This window comes from Podarcis filfolensis (genome assembly GCF_964270895.1).
Source record: "Podarcis filfolensis genome assembly, chromosome: 11".
NCBI lineage: Eukaryota > Metazoa > Chordata > Lepidosauria > Squamata > Lacertidae > Podarcis > Podarcis filfolensis.
In genome coordinates, this window is record NC_139613.1 from 17306594 (window position 1) to 17330041 (window position 23448).

Below are 23448 nucleotides of genomic sequence, written 5' to 3' on the forward strand. Positions count from 1 at the left end.
TATTATATGTCTTTATTTCTGTAAATATTAGCTGAATGTAGAAGAGTGGCTAGCTTTCAATCTATGTTTGGTTGCAAAATATTGAGATCTATACTTAAACAGAGCGATTACTGTATGGTCACTGATGCTGGAACTACAGCTCCCATTTTAGCATTAAAAAATGGCTACATTCATATGTCCATGGTAAGCTATGTTCCTCAGCACAAGCAGGGAGGAGCCGAATAGGTATAATGGGCTTGTGCATGGTACACCATGGTTTCTGGCTCACTGTGATATGTGAATGTTGTCATTATTAAATGCAGACCTACTGTTGGGTTTATTTCTTGATTTCATTGTCACTTCGAAAAATGAACTATTTCCTTTCCCAGATGTGCCTGAGACAATAGTAACTGAGCTGAGCTGTAAAACAAGCATACTTCGATAGTTAATGTAAAACTGGTTTATTTAAATAGCTCTTGATCTATAACTAATATCTGGGTCAGAGACTTTAATTTGAGCACATGAACAGATTTCATGACAGATGTATTAAACATTTTAGATAACTGAACAATCTAGAGGGTGAAAGTTTGCATCAGGTGGTCAAAGTGGGAGAAGAGGTGTCTGTGAGTTTTATCTCATCCTCAGTCATTTGTTCTGTTAGAGAAGGGTAATGCCTCATTTCTCATAACTGGAGAAATATCCTTGTTTTCACAGTGGTTATGTTGCAGCTCACTGTGGATAAATAGAACAGGAGGGGAGCAGAGACTAGAGAGAACGATCTGATTTAGCAAGCATACTTTTCTTGTATTCAGTAAACAAAGTTAAAAACTTTGAAACTGCCAAGCTTACCTAATGCCTTCTTTGCATTTGACATTCTTTCATTGCTCTTAATGAACATATGAAATAGAAAATTTTCCAACGCTTTCTTTTTCTGTAGGAAATTTTTCATTTCCCACATCATTCGAAGGTGACTCCCAGAAAGTCTTTATGGGGGTGGGGAGGCTCACCAAAAGTTGGAGAGAAGCACCTTTTGTGAGCAGAAACTTGTGGGAGGCACCTTCACCCAATGTTCAGCAGTTACTGTCAGCTGCTTGCAACACAGCTCACTGTGTTAAGGCAGGAGGCCAGGAGGGGGCATGTCCTTGAATTGAACCGTATTATTGATGTATTTGCCACTTGTTTGTACAGTATGCTTTTTATAAATAATGCCAGCGTATCTAAAGATGCACATAAAGTTGCTCTGCTATAAGTTGGGAATATGCATTTTGTTAACATAACTAGCTTTTCAAAGTTGCCTTCATCTGGTTACATGCACAATCTGCTTACATATGCAAATATGAAATGGGTAATGAATGGTTGCAAATAAAACATTATGAAGAGTCATGCTGAAGTAGGCTGCTTCTGAGAGGGAGATGATTTTTTAAAGTTTAATTTTTTGCAAACAAGAGCTCTTGATTGATTTGATATTTTAATTAACAATTTGTACTTTGAAGTTTGAATTAGTATTTTTGCTGATAATGCTGTGTGTTGCTAGTTGCTATAACTTTTTAAGTTTTAGAAACTATATTGTGATACCGTGTGAAAGGACAGGTGAAAGTGCTAATCAACACATGCAAATATTAATTTGTTTAGAACCTTATTCACTCACAGTGTACTCTTCATTGATAGGTAGCATAGATCAGTCAGTGTTAAAGGAATTACCTCCAGAACTCCTAGCAGAAATTGAATCTACCATGCCTCTCTGTGAACGAGTGAAAATGAACAAACGTAAGCGTAGCACAGTAAATGAAAAACCAAAATACGCTGAAATCAGTTCTGATGATGACAATGACAGTGAAGTGGCTTTTGAAAGTAAGTAGAGTGGTGATTTCTCATTTTGATAATGGTGATACATTGTGTTAAAAATGGTTTGTGGTGTCTTCCTAATCAGTCCTGCCAGATGAGCAAGGATGAAGCCTGGGTAGTTCACATGGCGGTGGGGACCAAGTAGGTGTACACACTCAGCATTCTGTAGTCTTCATTGAGTAACCCAGTGTCTGAAGTAAATCACTTCCTGATTCAGCATAGTAAGGAAACAGCCAAGTAACATGCAGTGTCACATTTTGAGTACCTTAGATAAAAGCAAATAGGAGTTGAGACAGAATTTAGTCTGGATGGTTTTCTTGTGTAGGGTACTGTAGACATATTGAAGAAACTATAGTAGGCCGTGTTGAGGTATGCTGGTGTAGTATGTTACAGATAGGTAGCGGTGTTGGTCTGCCATAGTCAAAACAAATTTTTTTTTTCCCTTCCAGTAGCACCTTAAAGACCAACTAAGTTAGTTCTTGGTATGAGCTTTCGTGTGCATGCACACTTCTTCAGATACGAAGAAGTGTGCATGCACACGAAAGCTCATACCAAGAACTAACTTAGTTGGTCTTTAAGGTGCTACTGGAAGGAAAAAAAAATTTTTGTTTTGGTGTAGTATGGCAACTCTTGGGGGGATAACTTAGACAAGACATAGGCAAACTCGGCCCTCCAGATATTTTGGGACTACAACTCCCATCATCCCTGACCACTAGTCCTGTTAGCTTGGGATGATTGGAGTTGTAGTCCCAAAACGTCTGGAGAGCCGAGTTTGCCTATGCCTGACTTAGACAAAGGTCACTTAATAGGAATTCACTACAATACAGAGATAAACGCAGTCATGGAACTCATACATGGCTCTTTTTCTTTAAACAGTAAACAAATTTATTTTGAGAACTCATCTGTGGTGCTTCAGGAAGTTGTGTTTTATAGAAAAATTAATCACCTTTAATGAACTAGTTGGGCTGAAAAAGATGGCTTACTATGTTTTCCTTCCCTTCCTAGAAACTGAGCAAAAAGTGAACAAAATGTAAAGAAACATCAGAAGAAAGGTTTTATGGTTCAGTGGAAGGGTTTGAAAAATTTTGGAGTGGAAAATAACATTCACATGCCTACTTCTGGGTTCCTGTCCTACTACTTTCATGGTGCTACAGATACGCTTTATTTACAAGAAGATAAAATGAATAGGCCCCTAAACAAAGTGTATTGCAATTTAATTGTATTTCTAAAACAAAATTAAAAGAATTAGGGGGAAATGGAAAATAATGATGCAGATAATGGTGTCCTTGGTCTTGAAATGAAAATCAAAGTTTTAGCTAAAAAATATACCTTTCAGTAACTGAAGCTAGATACACAGTTTTATCTAGTCAAGGAACACTAACTTCAACCAATAGGCAATTTATAAAGAGCAAGAAGGGGAAAAGGCATAGGAGGGAAATTCAAATTTGCATTTTGAAACTTTTCTGGAACATACTAATTTTCTTATTATGGGTGAGGCAAAAGAAGAAAGGTTGCAGAAGTTTGATGGTATGAGAGACGTTTGATTTATCAAGAAGAGGTCAGATTAATATAGAGTCCAGACAGGAACATCAATATATATATTTTTAAGGGCCCCCCTCCAATTTTTGAGAGCCTGAAAAGTGAGAATCAGACATATAAACTGAACACCTGATGACATTTGGAGCCAGGGATGAAAACGGTAAAGAAGAGAGAACATGTTTGTTTCAGTGAGCAAGAGAAATAAAGTAAGTAAAGGAATTCTGGAACAGCATCAAGGTTTCAAAGAAGTGGCTGGCAAACAAGTCAGTTCTGCATGCACATCTGGGATGTTGCTGCTTAATTAAAAAACACTAGCACTACCACAAACAAACAAACAACCCATACCTCAGCCTATATATTTAGCAGTGGGAATTTCTGAAGTGAAAACAGCAAATGAAAGTCAGACATCAATCATAAGAATAGCTTATATAGATCTTGATCCAAAAATCGAAGGTGACAGTTGGAGCCCAGGTAAGCACAGCAATACCTTAGATGAGAAATAAAAGGCTGAACAAGCTTTTGGGTGCAGAAACAGAAAAGGATGGGCTTCCGTGTTTCTGTATATAGAATACTGTGCTTGAAAACTTTCAGTAGAATTTAGCAACTTGAGCTTTATCAGTTTGTCCTCCATGATTACTACTGCACCAAGAAAGAAGTGAAAACATGCTTGTGAATTGCTCCTAGCTGGAAGATAAGTTGAGTTTCTTTAACCTGGACTTTGCATTCATAACAGTGTGTTAATTTCTAGCTTCTCGGAAAAGGCATAAAAAGGATAGAGAGGATGATAAAGCTTGGCAATATGAAGAACATGACAGACGAGCTTCTGGAGAACATAAAAGGAGTAGCCACTATCATGAAGGAAGGAGGAGCTCTGGTAGCAGTCGATATCGCAATCGTAGTCCAGAAGACTCAGATGTAGATGATTATTCTCCCCCTCCTAGCCTCAGTGAGGGTAATTATCACACCACTGTTAAACTTGCTCTCACATTAGTGATAATTTTTTCCTAAGGCTTAATTTTTAAAAAAAGTTTCTTAAGAACCTGACTTACTGACAGATAGTTTTAAAGTTGTATTGGTCATATTGAATGTCATGATAAACCATACTTTATAGTGACAGGAAGAAGCCTAGTCTCCCCTGGCTTGTATTCCCCTCTACTTCAGTATGTCCCCAAGAAGGAGTGTGGAAGTTTTGAGATTGATTAAATGTGACATCTACCTGAACCTAAGAATTACTGCATTCACACAATGAAATCTTGGCTTAATAAGCCACAATAATACATGAGCTGCATATACTTACACATAGCCCCCACGTCACTTCTCCTTTTATGTAGGCAACAAAACAAACCAGGAAGCTGCAATTGCCCATAGCTTTCCATTCATGTGAACCAGGAACTATGGTTAATGACTTTGAAAAAAGTCAGGATTTGGAAGTCAAACATGGTTTGAATTTGGATTGTGATCCTGGCTTGCTTGGAAGCTGTTAACCTTGGCAGTGAAGCTAGTTTATTTCAACAACCCATAATTAAGATTAACTTCAGTTTAGGGTTTGGACATAATGCTAAGCTTCAGGTAACTGAAAGCGGAAGCAAAAGTTTCCTGTCTCCTCTCACAGCCATGCAGCAGGAGGAGAGGAGAGCATATGAGCCAGGGAGGAGGCTGGGCTCATTCCCATCTCCATAAACCATGATTATTGTGATGTCTGAACACAATATTTGCATTACCATATAAGAAAGCATTTGTGGAAATGTTCCATTTTGTATTTTAAGTGGCTAGAAAAATGAAGAAAAGAGAGAAACAAAAGAAGAGGAAAGCTTATGAACCAAAGCTAACACCAGAAGGTAAGGTTGCTGCCGCCGTTGTTTCCTACCTTTAATGTCTTTGCCATTGTTAGTTGCCATTAATTGATCATGGCTCAAATATACTATACTTCATATTTTTATTAGAAATGATGGATTCGTCTACCTTCAAGAGGTTCAGCGCTTCAGTAGAAAATATTTTGGACAATTTGGAAGACATGGATTATACTGCATTTGGTAAATAATCCTTTTCCTATCAAATGATACCTAGATTGCTATATATATTTCGGGCCTTTTTTGACTGACATCTTTAGTGGACTCGAACACTATTTTCCTAAAACTCCCCCTCCCCATGGCACTGCTTGAGAATTCAAGAAAGAATAGTCATTGCAACCCGCACAAAAATTCCTGTTTAGACAGGGTGGAATGATTGTGTTGCTTAGACTTTTGTTCTGAAATTCAGGGGTTTCTTTACCCAACTTTTGCCAGGGATCTCTTAACTGCTGTACTTGCAGACATTGGCTATGTTTACACATCATTTACACCTTAATTGTTTTATGCAATTGAGCAGTGTACTGGTGGAGTCATTACTTCTCTCCTCCTGCTTTCTTGGCTACACCAGGAGCAGCTTGTTGTGTCATCTAGACCCAGGCTTGTGGTTTGCTTCTCACTAAATAAACCATGAATAGTAGCTAAGTCATCTTCCTGTGTACCACTTGTGTTTTGTCAGGGGGAAACAAAATGTGAGCCAAGGTTTGCTTGACAACATGCCAATGCTTATGATTTGTTTCCAGCATTCAAGTCACACAGAAGGATCAAAGCCAAGACTTTTGAGCGGCATGCAGAAGCACACTGCTCATTCATATTAAACCATGGAATGGCATAGGGGGTCCCCCTGGATCATGAACCTTAGATTATGGTCTTGTTAGCCTGCTTGATAATTCAACCCTGCTCAAAATAGCTTCAGTTTCTGTCATCACAAAAATTTAAAGTTCATAACTTCTCAATTCTTCTGCAATGTTTCAGTGGACCAATTGAATGGAGCTGATTTATGGAGCAGTTTGAGAAACTTTGAGCTAGGTTTTGAGAGACAGTCTTCTAGCCTATGCTTCTGTAGTCGAGAGGGATGGAGAAATTAGTTGGGCTCACATTCTTCATTAACTGTTATGCACTTCTGCAACAAAAATATGCTTATAAAAAAGCATATATTTGGGGAAAGTGTACGCAAAAATGCATATATTAGGCAAAATTGCATACAAAAAGTATATATTATGTGAAATGCATATTAGTGGACTTTAAAAAAAGGCAAACTGATACACAACTAAGGTAAACTGAAGATTGGAAAAATAAGGAACAAAGATAAAATAAAAACAACAGCTATAACTTTCTTGAGGTATTGCTGTCTATCTTTAAAATCGTTCTGTCATGCTGCTGCATTGAAAAGAAAAATGAAATCTTTCAATTTCTTCTTCTTTAGGTGATGATGATGAAATTCCTCAGGAGTTTTTATTGGGAAAGCATCAACTTAGTGAACTGGGCAGTGAATCTGCTAAAATTAAGGCAATGGGCATTATGGACAGGGTAAGTTATTGCTGCCTTAAAAATGAAGAATGCAGCAGATTTTTGTTCACAGAGGGATTCTTCAACAAATATTTTTCTTCTGGAAGAGATGTTATCTGAGAGCTCTTTTAATCTTCAGGGCATTTGGGACAAAATGTAAAAGACAAGTGTGTGCTGTCAGTTAAATGTATAGACATTTGTTATTTGTTTTGGTAACTCACAACTTATACACATTCAGCTTTATTCTCTTGGGAAATTAAGAAATTAAAATAAATTTAAAAGAAGGCAAAAATGGGGTGAGCGTCCAGGAAAAACCCCCTTTGGGAAGCCCACCCACTCAAGAACCCCATGGGTTTTGATGATACATTATTTTGGCTTTAGGCGCTATCTGGAACATAATCCCAATGTAACTTGAGAGTTGCCTGCAGTCTAGTCTGAGCTCTGTCTGGGCACTAGGAGACAGCTCCCCCCCCCCCCCCCAATCCTAACCTTGAGCTGAACTAGGATCTACTTTGAATTTTATTTGGAGCCATTACTTTTTTAATTGGCAAGTGAAAGTAAGGATATGCAATTTGAGGATGAAAGAAACTCTGTTTATAAGTCCAAATGGTGGACATAGAGATTATCATATCCATGAAGGATAATAGGTAGATAAAATGTTCTGTTTTTAGCTTTCAACAGAAAAAACAGTGAAAGTCCTGAACATATTGGAGAAGAATATTCAAGATGGTTCAAAGCTTTCTACTCTTCTTAACCATGTAAGTTGCTAAATGATGCTAGTATCATTGTATTTATTTTATACATTAATTGAGAGGCTAGAAATAGCCTCTCCAGCTCTCCTTCTGAACTGGAGACTGCACTTGAGAAATCCTAATAAGGCTGGTTCAGATGGCATGGAGTATACTGTGACATTGCTACCAACCTCAGCTGAGAATGTCACTTAGAGAAAATAATATCTAGTCTAAGTAACTTACTAGGAAGTCATTTCTACAGAGAGCCTCTTTAAATTGAAATAGAGGTTCCACTAGTCTAGGTATGCACAACTCGAATAACCACAAAGGATTTGTTTATATTTTATCAACAGGACATCACTGATACATTAACTGAAGACAAGCATCTTGTTATAATTTTAACTAACCAGTGTTCTCTTTAGCTAATTTTTTTACCTTTCATTTCTCCATGTCCCATACTGCTGTTTATTATCTCTCTCCAAGTAGAGACTTTTCTTTCTTTATACCACCATAGACCTGCATTCTCCTCTCTAGCCTCCCCACTTTCTGCTCCCATTTCCAAATGCCTTTGTATCCCATTTGTTACCTTTCTGTTCTCCCTGCAGTCTATATACTTTTCTGTATTCCCACTGTACCCGATGTATTACTCCCCCCCCCAACTTTCTCTTCCCATTACCTAGGCTTCTGTGCATCCCATTTTGTTATGTTTTTCTGCCTCACATCTGTTTCCTTCCCTCTCTCTCCCCCTCCCACCCCTGTTCCATTTCCTTCTCCCTGACCTCTTCTACTCTTCCTTCTTAATGTTGGTGGCTGCGGTGCAAAAGGCTTTCGCTCACTTAGCAATGCACACACTGAGGGAATCACAGATGCTAACCAAGGCTATTTGTATTTACTCTAGCAGAAGACTGGCTACCTTTCTTGAATTTGACACTGAAAGTAGAAAGTCTAAAGATGCATCTGTGGAAAACAGGAATTCTGGCCCTTTCAAGCCTAGAGTTGGCACATGCCTGCCCTCTAGTGTCCAATTTTTATTTTGAAATGTAAACTCACCTGAAGGCTTGGGATGGACAATTTACATACATGCATATTGCTCTATATTTCTCAATCAGTGATATGTCTGCATGTTTTTTGTTCTCAAAGGCCTTTTCCCATTATTGTAACTGACTTCTTAACTGACTTCTGTGACTGACTTGTGTCAAGATCTACATTCTATTTTTTCTCTTTCTGTTGGTTTGCCTAGAGCAGGGGTAGTCAACCTTTTTATACCTACCGGCCACTAATGCATCTTTCTTGATGGTAAAATTTCCTTACCACCCACCAGTGCTCAATGGAAGGAGGATTCAGCTTGTGCTGTAGAACCCCCTACCGCCCACCTAGAATCCCGAAACGCTCACTTGTGGGCGTTAGAGACCAGGTTGACAACCCCTGGCCTAAAGGAATACTGTAGCAAAGTGCTGTGACCTCTATATAATGCCTTATCCACATCATGCTAAATTCCACAGAATTAGACTTTAAAGTGACTTGTTTACCTTCCACTTTGAGAGGGAGGTAGTGCTCTTACTTCCCTGTTACTGGAAATAGCTGAATGCACTTGCACTGGAAATTCAGATTCCTTAGCTGGAACAGGAGCTCTTCCAGAGTGACTTTTCCCTGTTTTTGTGTTGCTTCTTCCTTCCTGACATGGTTTCCTACCTGGTTAACAGAAGATGGAAAAGAGCAGAATTTTTTTTATCAGAAATGATGCTCTATAAGAGTTCATCTCAATGGATGAAGAAATACTGAGTAAGGCTCCAATACTGCCATGAACAGTGTGAGCCTCACTCACTGTTGTCATTCTGCAGGGTCATTTTGGGTGACGGTTACTAACCAGAAAAAATCCCTGGCTGATTAGACGCAAGAGCATGGCTGGTGAAAAAGTTGGCAACTGTACTTCAGGAAGGGTTTTTCTGAGATTGTAGCATTGTGAAATATATCACAGAGATTCCTGGTTTGTATTTGGCTATTGAGAGGTTTTAAAATACGAGCAATCACTAAACTTTTTCATATTGATTTATTAACTATTGCTGCGTAAACTTTGCTCACATTTATTTTTTCTGATTGCTTTTTAAAAATGTTTTCTTTTAAACTTAGCACTCTGAATTTTTCTACAGAATAATGACACTGAAGATGAGGAAAGATTATGGAGAGACTTGATCATGGAGAGAGTCACAAAATCTGCAGATGCCTGTCTTACAGCTATCAACATTATGACATCACCCAACATGCCCAAAGCTGTATATATTGAAGATGTAATAGAAAGAGTTATTCAATACACTAAATTTCACTTACAGAACACACTTTATCCTCAGTATGATCCTGTTTACCGATTGGACCCTCATGGTGGTTAGTATAACAGATATATTTCTTGCTTTTTGAAATCATACTATTGTAGAGAATATACATGCAGATCCAAAATCATCATCATCTCCTCCTCCTCCTCCTCCTCCTTTATACTCCGCCCATCTGGCTGGGTTTCCCCAACCACTCTAATGTAAAGTAAGCCTTTTTCAACTTTACTTAGATATATATTTTGTTTAAAGTATTGATATCCCGCCTTTCTATTCCACCACTGGTGTGCCCAGAGTGTCTGTCAACAACAAATTTAATAATAGAGAGAGAGATCTGAGAGGGCTGGGGAGGCTAAAATAAATTAATACTGCCAAGTATATGTGATGTAATGGAAGAAAGGGAACTCTTGATATTCTGGTCCCAGATTGCTTGGAGTTTTAAAGGTCACTATCAATACCTTGAATTGAGACTGGCAACAAGTGAAGCTCAGACAAGTGTAAAACAATTTGATTGACTACCTGGCAGCTCATTTTGGAGCAGTTGAAAGGACAGCCCCATAAGAACATATGAATGGCCTTGCTGGAACAGACCAGTGGTTCATCTCGTCCAGCATCCTGTGCTCAAAGTTACCAATCAGATGCCCATGGGAAGCCCTCAAGCAGAATCTGAACACAATGCCACTATCTCCTCCTGTGGTTTCCAGCAACTGGTATTGAGAAGCCTATTGCTTCCAACTGTGTGGACATTGCAGCTAGCAGACATTGATAGCTGTTAGCTGGTCTATCAATATATAGCTGTTGATAGACCCATGCAAAGCACATCACAGCGGTCTCTTTTCTTTTTCATTATGCTCTTCTTGTATTTTTCAGAATATTGGCTTGTGCTTTAGAGGGTTCCCATTGGTAGCTGTGGCAGCTGCAACATAAAGTATAAGTTGCATTTTCCCTGAAAATTTTGACTATGGGAAAATCCTGTCGGGATCTGAATAGTCTGAAATTATTTGGGGTCCTGTCATAATTGATTTGAGTAAATTTAATTTGCATACTTAATGGTGTAAAAGCTTCATTAAGTGTTCCCTTCAGAAGGTCTCTCTCCTCTCATGCGTACAATACATGCAATCAACTTGATTTATTATAGTCAACTTGGTTGACTATACAGTGGTACCTCTGGTTATGAACTTAATTTGTTCCGGATGTCTGTTCTTAACCTGAAACTGTTCTTAACCTGAGGTACCACTTTAGCTAATGGGGCCTCCCGCTGCCGATGCACAATTTCTGTTCTCGTCCTAGGGCAAAGTTCTTAACCCGAGGTACTACTTCTGGGTTAGCGGAGTTTGTAACCCAAAGTGTTTATAACCTGAGGTGTTTGTAACCCGACGTACCACTGTATTTCATCTTAGGAGATAAGAGAAATATATGAGCTTGGTGAGGAGCAGCTTTATATCTAATATGGTTGCATTATGCTAAATTTCTAAAAAATGTGTCTTGTTTTAAAATTTACTAGGTGGTGTATTAAGCTCAAAAGCAAAGCGTGCCAAGTGTTCTACCCATAAGCAAAGAGTAATCGTGATGTTATACAACAAAATTTGTGATATTGTTAGCAGTTTGGCTGAACTGTTGGAGATACAGCTTCTTACTGACACCACTATTCTTCAGGTAAGTTTGATCCATTTTATCCAGATTTCTCTTCCCCTTCTGCACACACACACAGGTCTAAAGTTCTTCTCCAGTGGATATTTTTTTTCTTTTACAAGCAGTAATGATGAAACTTCTTAAATTTAAGCTACTAGATTTTAAAATTTATTTTATAAGGCAACTTGGACAGTCAGTTATGAATATATATGATATGGAAAATATATGAATCTTTGAAGAACAATAACTACAAAATACCCAAGGAAAACAAATGTGTTTTTCTGTCTTAAATCTGAGGTCCTTTTCATCCCTGTTGTATGCTACTGCGACTAGTATGGGAATTGGAGAACACAATTAAATAGATGATGATCAGAGGTCTTTTTCTGTTGAAAAGATTTTATTTTCGTTTTTCAAGAATTATGAGAATTTATGTATATATTTCCTTTTCTGTTAATAGGTTTCTTCAATGGGGATAACACCTTTTTTTGTAGAAAATGTCAGTGAACTTCAGTTATGCGCCATCAAACTTGTCACTGCAGTAAGCACACCTTTTAACCAATATTTAATTGTACAGAAATGAATGACTTCTTGTGGTGTTGTTGGTTTTTAAAGGAACCTTTGTGGGGGTTGGCTTTCATGAATTACTTAATCTGGTCCTGATCATGTCCTCACTTCTAACTTTGCCTGACAACAGGTTCTTTTCCCCACTGAACTACTTCTCACTAAGCTTTGCCTCATAACCCAGATTGCTGCTGGTTTGTGAGAAAAGTATAACAACGCCACTGATCTTTCACGCCATTATTTACCTTAATTGTTAGAAGGAAGGATATGCTGGCAGGAGCACTGCCGATCAAACAAATCTATTGCTTTGATAGTAGGCAACGGTTAAGGAATTATGTTACTGAGACCATGTCTGATGTGTCTATGATGGGACACTGACTTGATTTGGGGCATGCTGAGAGTAGCTGAAAACCTACAAGGAGATATCCCTGAGAGAGAAATCTCATTGCTATAGCAAAGGCAGATTGGTCTGATTTTTAATTTGTTTTGAAGCAGTGTAGATTAGGACAGCAGCTTTAAAGCAGCTACTGTATTTTTCCATGTATAACACGCCCCCATGTATAAGACGACCTCTATTTTGGGGGACTCCAATGTAAGAAAATGGGGGGGGATTGCCCAGGGTTGTTGAGTGTTTTTTTGGGGGGGGGTGTGCCAAAAATCACTAATCCGACTGACAAACGCTACAAATCGCAAGTGTCGCCAAAGCCACAACGCGTCTGCTCGCTCACCGACAGAAGCCGGCATTCGCACGCCCAATTGCCGCAGCGACAGCCAATCCACAGCAGCCCTTGCCGCAGCCACCAATCACCCACCAAATCGCTGCTGACAAGCTCCTGCTCGTGGCTGCAACCAATAGCCCGTCTCCCCTCTGCACTATGCATGTATAAGGTGACCCCAGATTTTTAACATTATTTTAGAGTAAAAAACCCTCTTCTTATACACAAAAAAGTACGGTAGTTTGTCCAGCCTGATGGCTCAGTGTGTGAACAACTTTGTGAGCCTCACTAGGTTTGAAAGTTTACTTAGAAAACAATTTGAGTTGGTATTTTCAACTCTCTTAAATTAATGTTAGTAGTACCTTCTCCAAAATAATTTAAAACCATTTAATACATTTACATTAATACCACTTTTCTGGATACATACCTCTTGGCTATAGATATTGGTTGGTAATAGGAAAATAACTTTATGTTTTAATAAGTGTGTATGTGTGTTTGTAAAATAGTTTGTATTTTGGACAGCAAAATAAACAGGAAATGAAATACATATAATAACCATAATGAACTTTTTTCAGGTCTTCTCAAGATATGAAAAGCATAGGCAGTTGATATTAGAAGAAATTTTCACTTCACTTGCAAGGTTACCAACCAGCAAAAGAAGTCTGAGGAACTTCAGGTAATGTACAGTGCTAATTTCTCTCTCCCTCTCCTCCCATCTTTAGAAGAAGTCTGTTTTTTTAGACATTTTATTGTTAACTGCCTGCTTCAAGGGGCATGCTAAGCCAAACTATGTCTGCATAACTGCAGGGTTGGGATTTGAATCTAAGGTGCAATTTCAGATTTTGCATACGAGGTTTGTGGCTGTTGGGAGAGTAGAAAACACATCAAATGTCAGACGAGGGAAAACTCCTACCATCCTCTACTTTTTGCTTGAATTTTTTCAATTTTTTGTTAATATGGCTTAACTGAATATTGGTTAACGAAATGCCAGTGAGGTTTAGTGGACTAAGACTAGGCAAGCATCTATTCCAATCCCCACTCCACCATGAAACCCCCTGGGTGACCTGCGCCAGCTACTGTTACAGCCCAACCTACATCACAGATTTGATGAGATGATAAAAGAGGGGTGGGGTATAGCATAGGATCAAGCCATGCAAAGCATGCCACTCTGAATGCTATAAAGGAAGGGTGGGATAACATTGAAGGAAGGAGATATATGAGTGTGAGGCAGGAATGCTTAAATAAGGCATGGGGAAAGTTTGGCCTGCTGACCAAATTAGACCCAGCAGGTCTAGTTTGGCCTACAAGGCTGTTTTCCCCATGCCATACACCTTCTGTCAATCTGTATCTACACCCAGTATTAGGTTTAGGACAGGTAAAGACATTACTGCAAAGGAACAACCAAAAGCTTTGAAGTGCACTCCCAATTGTTCCATAGCACTTGGGAGCTGCTGATCCCTTCTGAAGGTGTGGATTGCTGTCATAGCTCATGGGTGGTGACTGCAATCTCCACTGGGGTTCCTGATCCAAAGCTTTCACATGCTGAAAGTGGGACTTGAATTCAGCATCAACTCCCAAGTCCTGCTTTTGTCAGGGGTCTTCCTCTACAACCTTGCTTGTAGTCAAGCTGGGCTGTAGAGCAGAAAAGTTCCCATCCCTGGCTTAAATCATGTAGCTTCAAAGTAAAGTGATACACTTCTGTTGGATCAACTTTTGTTCCAGAAATGTACTGCTCTTTGGGGGAAGCTTATTGCTTAGTTTGAATGCAAAACCACAACCCTATTGTGGGGATAAGATTTGAGATCATTGTAATAATTGAAGCCAATTGAAAAAAATGCCAAGGGTTTTAGTGTTTTCCACTGGGTTGATTTTTAACATTAGTAAAATAGGTTTGTGTTTTTCAACAGACTGAACAGCAGTGACACTGATGGTGAACCTATGTATATTCAAATGGTGACTGCACTGGTGCTACAACTAATTCAGTGTGTTGTGCATCTACCATCAGGCGAGAAGGACTCTAATTCTGAAGAGGAGTCAAATAAGAAGGTGAAAATGCTTTAGATTTATGTATTTAGCATATGTTCATATAGTTCTTACCGTTATCATCATAAATTCATGGAATGCTGGGCCAGTGATGGGTCGGGCATGGAATGTGGGGAAAGAGCAAAGGGGGAAATGTCAGTTGGTGACACTTGAAGGAGAAGTTGAAAAGGCACTGAAGAGAGAGGAAGCAAGTAAACACAATATATCAGAGAGGAAGAAAAGTGAACCTGGGCAACAGAGCAGATAGACTGAAAGAACTGTGAGAAATGAATATTCAACTAACTGTGTTAACTGAGGTTGAGTTATTTGATCACAGTGTTCATTGGCTGAGTGAATTATATTTTGTTTTTAAGATAATGAAGTAGCGTATTTACCGAGTCTAATGCACCATTGAATCTAATGAGCACCTCAATTTCCAGAACATTGAAACCAAAAAAAGTATTTCCTGGTGAATGTACTGTATTGGCCTGAATTTAAGCCTCACTTTCCCCCCCAAATTCCAACCATGAAAAGTTAAAGTGCAGCTTATATTCGCAACCTTACGGTATGCATCCAGGAGCGCAGGGCAAACAGCGCCCACGTTGTGCGTAGTTCCCCGTCCTCTCCCCCAAGGCCGGGAAGGGAGAGAGCGAGGAAGGGGAAAGGCTGCCGGCAATGCAGCCCCCCCCCAGTATGTAGCCAGGAGCAGGGAGAAAGGGAGCAGCTTATATTTGGGTATTTGTTTTTTCAATTCTAAAGGTGCGGTTTATATTCGGGTCTGGCTTATATTCAGGCCAATATGGTAAATGTGCCATCAAATCTAATGTGCACCTTAATTTTCACAGTGTAATTTGTCCAAAAAAGGTGAGCGTTAGGTTCAAGTAAATACAGTATTGTTCATGTTCATTAGACTCAAAAGTGATTGCAAGGTTGCATCTCCTTGTCCATAGTTGAGAAACGTATGTATTATACTTGCTGTTGTATAAATCACAACACACATTCAGTAAGCAGGCGCTGTGTTCATTTTCAGGTGGACCAGGATGTCCTCATTACAAACTCATATGAAACAGCCATGAGAACAGCACAAAACTTCCTTTCCATTTTTCTCAAGAAGTGAGTAGAATTCAACTGTTCATGTGTTATAAGTTTTATTTCTGTGTTGCTGTCCGTGCAGGGCTTTGTCTCCTTCCACTTGCTCAAGAGGCAGGGATCATGATAAATATTACCCTTACCTCCCTTATTAAGCTCTTAGAATTCTATAATTCTTTCTTTCTCCCTGGAGAATATCAGGAATTATCCCACTCTACCAAAGACCTATGGCATAAATTGGTTGTGTGCAGAGCTCTTAGAATAGACATCTAACGCACATCATTGTTCAGAAAATTTTATAGCCTTTTTGTTTCCTTCCACCCTCCCTGGTGAAAGAAGTATCTACTTCCACCATTGCTTAGTAGATCAAGGTTTGCATTCCTCTAGCATACAAAGCACAACACATCCCTGTTTCATTCATCATCATCGTACTTTCCATCAGGGCTGCAGTTCTCTCAGCATCCCTGTCATCAAATGCTCCAATGTCAGATCTGTTGGACAGTTATCACAGTCTGGATATCTGGACAAACAGAGAAAGGAACATTGGGACTTTCCTTCTCAAAATGTCCAGAGGCACTCAGAATCAACCCCAAACTCTCATTCAATGGCTGGCATTCAGTGGCAATAATCTATTTTCATGGACTACATGCAGACACTTCTGCATCATAAACAACCCTTCCCTCATAGTTTCTCTTTTCTTTGTCCCTCCCTCAATTCCGGATAACTCTTGACATTTATGAACTTGTCCATGGTGAAACTGGGAGGGGCTTGTTCCGGGGAGGCAAAAATGTGTGAGTGCTTTTATATTTAGCGCTCATTAACCTGGCATCAAAAGGATGTTAAGGCATACTTCTTCTCCCAGGTGTGATTATCAGGCTTATTACTGTTATATTGTTCCACATTTATGATTATATATATAGTGCCAGAAAATTCTCACTTAAAATGTAAAAGAAAAATCTAGGATTCATTGAAAGGTGAATTCATTATGTCTTATTTTCCCCTTTTCATTCCTTTCTTCAAACAGATGTGGTAGCAAGCAAGGGGAAGAAGATTATAGGCCACTCTTTGAGAACTTCGTTCAGGATCTCCTTTCCACGGTCAACAAACCAGAATGGCCAGCTGCGGAGTTACTACTTAGTCTATTGGGAAGACTGTTGGTAAGATGCTTGGATTTTTGAAGCAATAATTCTGCTTCACTTTTAATAATGGCTTGCTTATTTTGATGTAAGTTGTGAAAATAGTCTTACTGTACTGAATCTGCATGTTGCATGCAGTGCAATGTGCTTTGAGCTGGTGAAGACTTAATATAAGAGTGATCCTTAAATAGGATGAGGGATGAAGAACAGGCAATTTCACTCCTTTTCCTACCATTTCTTCTTTTAGACTTTGAATTCTTCTCCCTCCTGCTCTATTATCACTGTTCCATGTTAAGTCTCGCCAGTGTTAAACATGGTTACAGAAATGGACTCCAGATTTCAAAAGCTATGTTTGAAGTATCCTTGAGTTAATGTTGGTCAACTGTAAAGATATGCTAAATGAGAAGCAGAAGAAATTTTCTGACAAATGGAGAGAGGATGGGGAAGTGCAGGCTTTTGATCTGAAGTGGTCTGAATTATATGTGAAATGCTAAATAATGTTACTGAACTCTTCCCATTATTGTAGGAGAGGATCAAGCAATATTGTCTTGAAATGTGAGGAGAATAAAAATGAAGTTTATATATTTTTTTCTTTCATTTTCTTAGGTCCATCAATTTAGTAATAAATCTACAGAGATGGCTTTGAGGGTGGCATCACTCGACTATCTTGGTACCGTAGCAGCACGGCTGCGGAAGGATGCAGTCACTAGCAAAATGGATCAAGGATCTATAGCTCGAATTTTAAAACAGGTTTGAGTGAAGTTATTGTTGATTATTTTAAGGCAGGTTTCACTGTAGAGATTAGTGTCCATAAAATATTTGGAGTAACATCCCATACAAAACAATGAGAAAAATAGCATTGTGAGATTTCTTCTTTGTGTTACTCTCAAAAATCAAGAGTGCTTTTGACCTCTCATTTTGATTAGTTTACCCTTAAAATATAAGTTTGTGGCAGTTGCCTCTGGGAGCATCCAGTTGTTAGCTGGGGTGATGTGGGAGGTGGAGGGTGAGGGGGAAGAGACATTTAATTTCATGGTAAAATAAAAATTTGCTGCAGAAGGAGCAGCCCAACAGGTTTGCTGGGAGATGGTGTTTCACACACTTGCTACTAATTGATTGTGCGTATGACGACTTTGCTTGATTCCTTTTATTTTTGTTGTGTGTTAACGTGTTGTGTGTGACATATTGATGCTCCCGGTGTGTTTTGTAATTTGTTTACTTTAAAGTGTGTTTAGGTCAAATCAATCCAAGTTAGTGTGTTCAGATATTGGGAAGGGTGTGAATTTTATTTAAAATATATTGTGTGTTACAGGTCTCAGGGGGGGATGATGAAATCCAACAACTGCAAAAGGCACTGTTAGATTATTTGGAAGAAAATACAGAAACGGATGCATCACTAGTGGTATGTTGTAGTTGTTTAAGTGAAAGTCTGCTTAACCCTTTATGTCTTGAAGGCCACATCAGCTGTAGGCCAACCCCTTGAGGCTGGTATGTCCATGTTGGGCATGGCCAAAGTTTGCAGAAAGAAGTCACATGCGCAGGCGCACACCCACACCCACCCACACACACATCATGGTGCTGCATTGGAAAGGAAGGTCTTCTGCTTACCTTGCAAATGTGCTGGCTTGTTCCCTTTTAAGCTGAGTGAGTAAGGTCTTGGGAGACCTTAAGCCTTTCTCCCTTAGCACACCAATAGAGGAGGTGGCACAAAGGCTACTGCCTTTTAAACTTTTAAACTGCAACTAAGTTAGATACACAGGCATCACAAGTTAAACAGAAAGGTGGTATGTATGGACATCTAAAAGGTTATGTAGAGATTGATACCAACAGTTATAAAGTTCATGTTACTTGTAGCTTTCTGATATGAGGCAAAAAACTGGCAAAATGTATTACTCTAGTGTTTTTCCCTGCTGAACTTTACATGTCAGTGTTTTAGTATTACATGCAAATTGCCTCTTTTTACTGTAAACTGTTTTCTGCTTTATACACACCCAGTGTTAGGAAGTTTGGGGGCTGTCCTGACAAGCTCCTGCACTAAAAATATACCACTACACCACCGTTCAGTATAAAAATGCTCATTCTTCCAATTTGGCAATACTTTTTTTCTTTTTAAAGTTTGTGGGGTTGTAATATAACCTAAGAAAGAGATGACAGAACCACATTTGATGGTAGTTACTAAAACAACTTGAGTGATTTTTTTGGGGGAAGTTCAAATAAAGGAGCAAACATGGAAGTGAAAATCAGACATTTTCCCTGCTCCCTTCTTAGAAGTTTGAGAAGCTGAAGCAGGAGTTGCACTCCTTGGATGTGTCACAAATAAGTTTTGCTACTTTTTAAATGTTATGCTGCTTTTGCATGAGTGAAAGAGAAAAGAATCAAGTATTCAGTGTTGTGGATTTTGGATCTAATTTGCTCAGTACAATGTACTGCCTATACTGACTGGTAGGCTTCCAGGCCGGAATTTTTCCTAGTCCTATCTGGAGATACCGGGAACTGAACCTGGGGTCTTCTGAATGTAAAGCATGTGCTATGCCTTGAGCTGTGGCCCTTCTCCTTTATTGGGAATATACCACCGTTGTCATTGACTCTGCTTCCTATCATGTAAGCAGTCCTGTATTATGGACAGAGGCACTCTGGGTAGGTGAAGAGTAGGCCCTAACACTTTTATGATGGTCACATTTAATAAGCAGTAGAGGAACACGTTCATTTATTATAGAGTCTAAAAACAGTTTATAATTGTTTTATCATGTTTTGTAGTGTAAATAATCCAGGAGTTAAAGTGTATTTGCAAACTGAAGTAACTCTTGTACATGAAAATGGCTTTGGGTTAAATTCAGCTATATGCAACTCAAAATACAGTTGATAAATTCAGCTATATGTAATTCAAAATGTAGTTGGCTTGGAATATGGAAATGCCCTGCTTCATTTCCAGTAACAAGAACTTATATCAATATATTCTAAAATACTAGTGTCTGCCTTATTTATTTATTTATTTATGAAAATCTATATCCCTCCTTTCTGTTGCTGTAAAAATACTCAAGGCAGCTTTCATCAATTAAAAATATACTAAATAAGCATATCCAACAAACAGTAGAAGCAATGAAATACTTTCTGACATTGTCCTTTTTGGGACTTATTTTCCCACGCTCTCTCCTGCCGCACCAGTTTTCTCGGAAATTTTATATAGCACAGTGGTTTCGGGACACTACTATGGAGACTGAGAAAGCAATGAAAACTCAGAAGGATGATGATTCATCTGAAGGAACACACCATGCAAAAGAAATCGAGACAACGGGACAAATCATGCACAGAGCAGAAAGTCGCAAAAAATTTCTTCGCAACATCATTAAAACGGCACCTTCTCAGTTCAGTACATTAAGGTGAGTTCCACAGTTAGTTCATTTTTATTTACTAAACAACATTGGGTGTTCATGTATTGCCATATTCTTCTGTTGATAACCAAATGCTAAAGCAATATTCTACCACTTCATTACAGGATGAATTCTGATACTGTGGACTATGAAGATGCTTGCTTGATTGTTCGCTACTTGGCCTCTATGAGGCCGTTTGCCCAGAGCTTCGATATTTATTTGACACAGGTAAACTGTGCCAGAAGTCTTAGTGAAATACAGTTGGCTTCCTGGTTCCAAACGCTTATGCGGTAGTGTGCAATATCTGTTCATTGTTAAGCGCAGGTATTTAATAGGTCGTGGTAACACCACATGCTTCCATAATTATGTATCAATTCCACAACATTTTTCTTTATCCTGCATGCATTTCACACCTCCTTGAACTCTTTATTTCATCTGTTCATTTTTGTAACAAGAACCTTAAGTTAAAAAGGTGTCTTAAAAGGATAATGGTCCTTTGCCTACATATACTTTATTTGCATTCTTGAATTTTAAGGCTATTACCTCATAAAGTGTATATTCACACATCATAGTAGAGCAGCTTAATAACTCAGAATAGAAAATAGTTTTAGTAGTTTGCTTGCAGTGCATGGTACTGCCATGATGAATGTCGTAATTTAGTAGCTTGATTATATTAATACTTAATAGGAATGCAAGCATGTTTGAATGGGTCACCACGTTAGGCCTCCAGAAATACAAGCGTACTCCTACTTTGTTTAATTTTTTGGCCTTCATTGTGGTTCTTGACCAGAGTGGATTAAAAAAGCAGAAAGAGTAATGAAATAGCTACTATGGAGGACTTGATCCAAAATTATCACAAAAAAATCAAAAGAAAACACATACTTAGATGCCTCTTTAACGAAGGCATTATCAACAAGCAATCAGTCATATTTTATATCACTCTGGGCACAATCCACCTAACATTGCTATTGCACAGCCTCCATTCATTTCAAGGGGAGGCCCTCCACAAATCCACTTACCGCGGCAAATGTCCCTCACCTAGGCTCAGTGCTGTGGCCTAGATGTTCTCTTTACCTTCTCCCTGACCATATTTGATACAAGCAGCCAAGGCTCACTGTAGTGAGTTCCAGTGCACTGCTGCATCTGCCCAACAGTGCTATAGACAGGATAGTCTATTTTCCTGGCCCCAAAATCATGCATCTTTGGTGAGGAGGAAGTGCTTTCTCTGTGATGGCCAATGAAAATCCTACCCTCTTACAGTTCAGCCAGCCGTAATATTCTCTGGAGTGGTCTTCAGTTCACATCATTCTTGAGAAGTGTCACAGGTAATGGATGCACCTGCCCACCCCATAAGTGAATCAAGTGGGACACAGGGTGCCCCTACCCAGTCTCCTTTTGGAATAAGCTGGGCTTTGGAGCAGGCAAACACTTTCTGCTTCTACCAGTTTCAAATGTCAGCAAGACGTAAGGCACCTCTTGCCCCCAGTCCTCCACATATGCAAGTGTGCACATGTTCAAGGATTTGAAGGAGGGGAATATTGGCTATTTCAGATAATGGCTTGGCTACTGAATTGTGGCAAAACATGTGGACCTTTCACATGGAGTGAAATGGGGTGGTGCAATTAATATGTTTGACTGAGTGCCCCTTTGGTGAGGTTATGTTAGATTTCTGGTAGCTGGTTTTTCATTTTACTTCAATTCTAGCATGTTTCCTCACTTCATTTTTGTTCGTTAAACATTGCGTGCTACTTTTCAAAAGCAAATAAAATGCCATTTTTTTTGTTTTCTTATTAGATTCTGCGTGTGCTTGGTGAAAATGCAATTGCTGTTCGAACAAAAGCCATGAAGTGTTTGTCTGAGGTTGTTGCTGTAGATCCCAGCATTCTAGCCAGGGTAAACAAAGAAAACACTCTGTAACCATACACACATTTTTCTCACAAGCATCTTTTATGGTTTCCCTCACTTTGTGTTTCTTTTTTGCTTGTTGCTTATAGCTTGACATGCAACGTGGTGTCCATGGACGGTTGATGGACAATTCCACTAGTGTACGAGAAGCAGCCGTGGAATTACTTGGTCGGTTTGTGCTTTGTCGACCACAGCTTGCTGAACAGTATTATGACATGCTGATTGAGCGAATACTGGTATGGCTACTTTTAAATTCTAACATTTTATAAGTTCAACTTTTACATAGCTCTTTATGATGAAAATAAATATGATGGTCCTCTGTTCACCTCTGTTGAAACATAGTTTCTGACATGCATCTCAAATGGCAATACTGAGCATTAAGAAGATTTTTTCTCCATTTGTAAGGATTTTACACTAAGTGTTTTAGCTTATTAACCATGGTACCGTGTGGTCATGTTTTAATAGACATTATATTAGCTATCTGTTGCTAATCAGCTTATAGCTGCCCTATGTGTTGTAAGATGGATAACATGCTGATTCCCCCCCCCCCCAATATTAAACTTTTTCTTTCTTTTGCTTCTTCAGGATACTGGTATTAGTGTCAGAAAAAGAGTCATAAAGATTCTTAGGGATATCTGCATTGAACAACCAACATTTCCCAAAATTACAGAAATGTGTGTGAAAATGATTCGCAGAGTCAATGATGAAGAAGGCATTAAGGTACAGTAAACAAATCATTTACTACAGGGGTGAGCAGCCCTGAGCAGGTGAGCAGGTGAGCAGGATTAAACACTGTCCTCATACCCATCAGCTGACATCCTGCCTTAGCAGCATGCCATGACTTCAGCAAATAACAGGATTGTGCAGCCAGGACAGCGGGACTGAGCAGGGATTAAAGCACTTCTCAAAAGCAGTGTTTGGATCTCCTGTGAGCAGTGGGTGGTTGCTGCTTCAGCAGGGTGGAGGTTGCTTGACTGAGGCTATATTGGTGCTGATTTCCCTTCCATTCAAGTTGAACTGCTCGTGATGTGTGTCTAGTGGGTTGTGCTTTTTGTAGACTCTTGTTGGTAGTTTAGGGAATGTGGAAAGCTACTTTTACCTAATCAATATCTATCCATTTTATTTCCAGAAACTGGTAAATGAGACATTCCAGAAGCTGTGGTTTACTCCAACCCCCCATAATGACAAAGAAGCAATGACCAGGAAAATATTGAACATTACAGATGTGGTATGAGAGTG

General features: G+C 39.1%; 1 protein-coding gene across 8 annotated transcripts in view; it reads left to right on the forward strand.

Moving 5' to 3' along the window:
- NIPBL (NIPBL cohesin loading factor) overlaps positions 1–23448 on the forward strand; it is a 129090-nt gene that overhangs the window by 90709 nt on the left and 14933 nt on the right. For all 8 annotated transcript variants that reach the window (XM_083575449.1, XM_083575450.1, XM_083575451.1 and 5 more), the window contains 21 exons: positions 1648–1830; positions 4112–4315; positions 5130–5201; positions 5307–5396; positions 6637–6740; positions 7391–7477; positions 9601–9832; positions 11282–11433; positions 11867–11947; positions 13262–13362; positions 14594–14732; positions 15739–15821; positions 16822–16954; positions 17540–17683; positions 18246–18335; positions 20099–20313; positions 20430–20532; positions 22099–22197; positions 22299–22445; positions 22795–22929; positions 23339–23437. In XM_083575449.1, coding sequence (XP_083431575.1) covers positions 1648–1830; positions 4112–4315; positions 5130–5201; positions 5307–5396; positions 6637–6740; positions 7391–7477; positions 9601–9832; positions 11282–11433; positions 11867–11947; positions 13262–13362; positions 14594–14732; positions 15739–15821; positions 16822–16954; positions 17540–17683; positions 18246–18335; positions 20099–20313; positions 20430–20532; positions 22099–22197; positions 22299–22445; positions 22795–22929; positions 23339–23437 — 2693 coding nt within the window. The remainder of the gene's footprint in view (positions 1–1647; positions 1831–4111; positions 4316–5129; positions 5202–5306; positions 5397–6636; positions 6741–7390; positions 7478–9600; positions 9833–11281; positions 11434–11866; positions 11948–13261; positions 13363–14593; positions 14733–15738; positions 15822–16821; positions 16955–17539; positions 17684–18245; positions 18336–20098; positions 20314–20429; positions 20533–22098; positions 22198–22298; positions 22446–22794; positions 22930–23338; positions 23438–23448) is intronic.